The sequence below is a fragment of the Rutidosis leptorrhynchoides genome, chromosome 1 (assembly GCF_046630445.1).
Source record: "Rutidosis leptorrhynchoides isolate AG116_Rl617_1_P2 chromosome 1, CSIRO_AGI_Rlap_v1, whole genome shotgun sequence".
Taxonomy (NCBI): domain Eukaryota; kingdom Viridiplantae; phylum Streptophyta; class Magnoliopsida; order Asterales; family Asteraceae; genus Rutidosis; species Rutidosis leptorrhynchoides.
Genome location: NC_092333.1, coordinates 263,972,885 through 263,976,998, shown reverse-complemented (window position 1 = coordinate 263,976,998; position 4,114 = coordinate 263,972,885). Strand labels below are relative to the sequence as shown.

Here is a 4,114-nt window from a genome sequence, read left to right as displayed (position 1 = left end):
ACATACATACATACATACATACATACATACATACATACATACAAACATATATATATGTATATATATATATATAGTGAAAGGATCCTGAGAGAACTAGGGTATGGAGAGAACCCATAGCACCAAGTAATTTCACAGCAATCCAGTGTTATTTTCCCATGATCAGTTTACACATTAAGGGCATTTTCATCCTATCACATCAGTTCATTCCTAAATACAAATTAAGGATTAGGTATAAAATCATTCGACAATACAGTTTTCGTATCGATTAGTTTTTGTTATTCGATCGATTTTCATTAAATTTTGATGGGAAATTCACATAAACAAAATTCTACATTCTTAAACGACGCTGATCATCGTCCCGACTAAGATGATGAAGGTAAAGAGTTAGATCGTATTGTGTTGTTTGATTCGAATTCCAATAATGATTTTAGAGACGATGATGTCGAAGCTAATGAATTTGAGGTTTACAAGTTTATTGATTCATAGGGCAATTTGTGAGTACATATTTTACTATGTTTTTCACTTAAATTCTTTATTCTATATGTCAAATCTCTATATTTTAGCTTATTCACCTAGCTTATTCACCTAGCTTATTCTGTCTGAGAACTGATTGAGATTTAGTTTGTGCAGTTTTTATTATTCAATCTGTATAAAGCATCTACTTCAATCTATATGCAGACTGAAGTTAGTTTGTACTGTTTTAAAACAAATTGATAGTTAGTATGGGCAGATTGATATTGAATCTGTATAATGGACTCACTTTAGTCTATGAACAGATTGAAGTTAGATTATATATACTAATAGTAAACAGAATGATAATATTTGTTCTTAGCAAGTTCATCATAGTTCATATATAATAGATGAAGATGAATTCAATAGTTGGACAATTAGGTGAATTTTATAGATGCATTTCTTTCAATCTATATAGGTGAATTTATTTCAATCTGCACAGAGATTGAATGTCAATATGCACAAAGATTGAATGTCAATATGCACATATTGAATGTCTGTCTGCACAGATTGAATAACAATCTGTATGATGGACTCACTTTAGTCTATGTACACATTGTTATTCAGTCTGTGCACTACAATATCAATCTGTACTTGGATGAATGTGATTACTAAATTCAAATTCGATATATGATATATTATTCACCTAGTAATTTCAACTTCTTTTATTGATAGGTGTTTAAGTCCCAGAAAATTAGTGTGTTGGTGTTCAATCTATAAATACTGCTGGGACAAGGTTTTGGACCCCCACGGTTCCTTATAGCATTGAACCATTAGTTGGGATGGTGTTTGATTCTATTGAAAGTTCGTTCACATTTTATAATGAGTATGCTATTTAAGGAGGTTTTGATGCTATTAAATCATCATCAAAATGGGCTGAAGATGCTTCATGGATATAAGTCACAAATATTTTATGTGTAGTAAACACGATTTTAAAGAAGTTAAAGATAAGAATCCTAAAAATGATTTGCTATGTAGTGCTAAAATATCTGATGCAGACCTTGGTGAAGTGTCTACTCTTAATAGTGATAACAATAAAAAGAAACCAAAGAAAAGAAAAAGACTATCACAGAAAGTTGGATGTTATGCTTCTTTTGTTATAAATCTTAATTACTGATAATAAATATCAGCTTTTTAAATTTACAGACAAACATAACCATATTTTGGTTCCTCCAGGACATATCAAGCATTTTAAATCTCAAAGGAAACTTCCTAATTCTCAAAGTGCTTTTTATTTCAGTTAGGACGATTGGGTATCGAACCGAATAAAGGTTACAGAGTGTTGACAAAAGTTCATGGTGGTCATTAACTTGTTGGGGATTCTAAAAATGATTGCAAGAATTGCAAAAGAGATGTCAATAATTATATTTTGAAGAGCGGATGGAGAGTTGTCTGTGCATATGTTAACTACTAAGAAAAACTGTAATCCTGACTTTTTTTTAAATATTTTACTGAACTTAAAGGTGAACGTCATGAGTTAGTTAGTGCTTTGTGGGCAGATGCAACTTCAAAACGAAATTATTAGTCTTTTGGAGATGTAGTATCTTTTGACGCAACTTTTCGTACAAATAAGTATTTTCATTTTTTATCCAATCTGTGTGCAGATTAATATCATCATGTATTTATCTTTTTATGTATATGTTTAGTTTTCATAATACTTTTAATTTATATTTTTTTAGGTATGACATGGTGTTTTTACCGTTTACTGGTATTGATAACCATTTTAAATGTGTTACATTTGGTGCCGGTCTTTTAGCAAAGGAAGATGTACATTCTTATGATTGGTTGTTGAAGGCTTTCAAGAAATCTTTTCCTATTGAACTCAAATTATAATGACATATCAATATTCTTCAATGCGTATTACGGTTCAATCTGTGTTTTTTACAGCTAGGCATAGGTTGTGTATGTGGCACATTACAGAGAAAATTACATCTAAGGTACTTTATCAATATAAACTAATTCTTAATATTATATACACTTATTTTTAAAAAACACTTTATATGTATCTTTATTATGTTTTCATTCATTGTTGAAATGTAGGTTCGTCATGCAATATCTAAAGCGGGTTTTACATCTGATATTTCTAATATTGTTTGGACTGATAAGTTGGATCCTGATGAATTTGATCGATGTTAGTTTTCAATTCTCCATAAATACAATCTTGATGGTCATAATAGGTTGATTGACATGTTTAATGTTAAACAAAAATGGATTCCAGCTTATTTTAGGGATTGTGATATGTCTGGTTTAATGAGAACATCTTCTCGTTCAGAGAGTGAGAATTATGTTTTTCAACAACTAATGAGTAGGAGTTAAACTCTTATTGAATATATATATCTTTTTGAAACTGTTATGGAAATTCAACGATAAGAGCAGTCTAAGAATGATCACGAGTCTCTTTATACTACTCCTGCAATTAAAACGCAAGATCCTATGGAGAAGCATGCATGTAAAGTGTTTACTCGTGTAGCTTTCTTTAAGGTTCAAGGTCAAATGAAAGCTGCTACTAGATACTGTTTGAGTTATAAAGTACAAAAACTTTTGGAAAATTCTACAAAGTTTTATATAGGGGACACTAGTGTAAAAACTTCAAATATTGATGAGACTGTTGACAGAATTTCAAATCCTTATTATTTCGATGAGTTGATTCCAAAATACAGTGAGGTTATTGTCAATCATAGAACAAATGAAATATTGTGCAACTGCAAAATGTATGAGAGGGTTGGTTATTTTTTCCGTCACATTTTATATGTTCTTAGAATGGATGCTGTGCCCGAAACAATATTTCCATCCTAGTATATCAAGATAAGTTGGTCATTACACTCTATACATTTAGATAATCGATGAAGTTCTTCTTTTCTAAATCATATTGGATCGTTGGGGATGAATATTAAGGATATTTATTCTTTTGTTGACCAATGCGTACATCTTAATATGCGTCATGTAAAAAACTATGAAGGTGTATAGAGATTTAATAAAAGATTTGAAAGATACGGTTTTTAGTGAATCTGGAGAAACTTCAATGAAGAGATCTAATAATGAGCTGACACGTGCTTTGGTTGGAATTCCTCAACCAGACAACATGTCTGTTCATAATGCTCGTGAAGAAGATCTTAATAAAAAAGGTCCAGCTTATCACAAAAATTGTGGTCATTATGGTAAATATCAGCATAATGTCAGATCTTTCCCAGTTTTAAAAAATCAGACCTTAAACGATAAATTTGAAAGACAAGATATTAGAGAAAAGCAAATTGCAGAAGAGAATGCTAAAAGAGCAGTATATGTTGGAAACGAACAAGGTCGTTTCAAGGTCTGGGATAGATCTTTCCGATGATATCCATGGCCCACCCTCGAAATTGCCAAGGCAAAGGTTTGTTTTAAAGAATTTATAGTTTTATAGAAAAAGAATTCAATAACTGAATTTCGTGTTATGATTTTTATAGGACTGCTAAAGAAGTGATCAAGAGAGAAAAATATGGAGTTAGCACAGACTGTACTTCAGACTCTACTTCGGATTAAGGTGATTTTTAGTAGATTCAAATTTTGGTGAGAAAAATATGTAACATGACCTTAAAGAAGTTGTTTTTCAGTCAAACAATGGTGA

General features: G+C 30.9%; 1 protein-coding gene across 1 annotated transcript; it reads left to right on the top strand.

Moving 5' to 3' along the window:
- The first annotated feature begins 2,342 nt into the window (after positions 1-2,342).
- LOC139897598 (protein FAR1-RELATED SEQUENCE 5-like) lies at positions 2,343-3,306 on the top strand. The gene is made up of 4 exons (XM_071880296.1): positions 2,343-2,447; positions 2,551-2,641; positions 2,729-2,796; positions 2,887-3,306. The coding sequence occupies exons 1-4, from the start codon at positions 2,343-2,345 to the stop codon at positions 3,304-3,306; spliced, it is 684 nt and encodes a 227-aa protein (XP_071736397.1).
- The last annotated feature ends 808 nt before the right edge of the window (positions 3,307-4,114 follow it).

Coding starts and splice junctions, on each gene's coding strand:
- LOC139897598 (XM_071880296.1), top strand. CDS start 2,343: ATGACATATCAATATTCTTCAATGCGTATTACGGTTCAATCTGTGTTT. Junction 2,448..2,550: donor CAGAGAAAATTACATCTAAG/GTACTTTATCAA, acceptor GTTGAAATGTAG/GTTCGTCATGCAATATCTAA. Junction 2,797..2,886: donor GTTCAGAGAGTGAGAATTAT/GTTTTTCAACAA, acceptor CGATAAGAGCAG/TCTAAGAATGATCACGAGTC.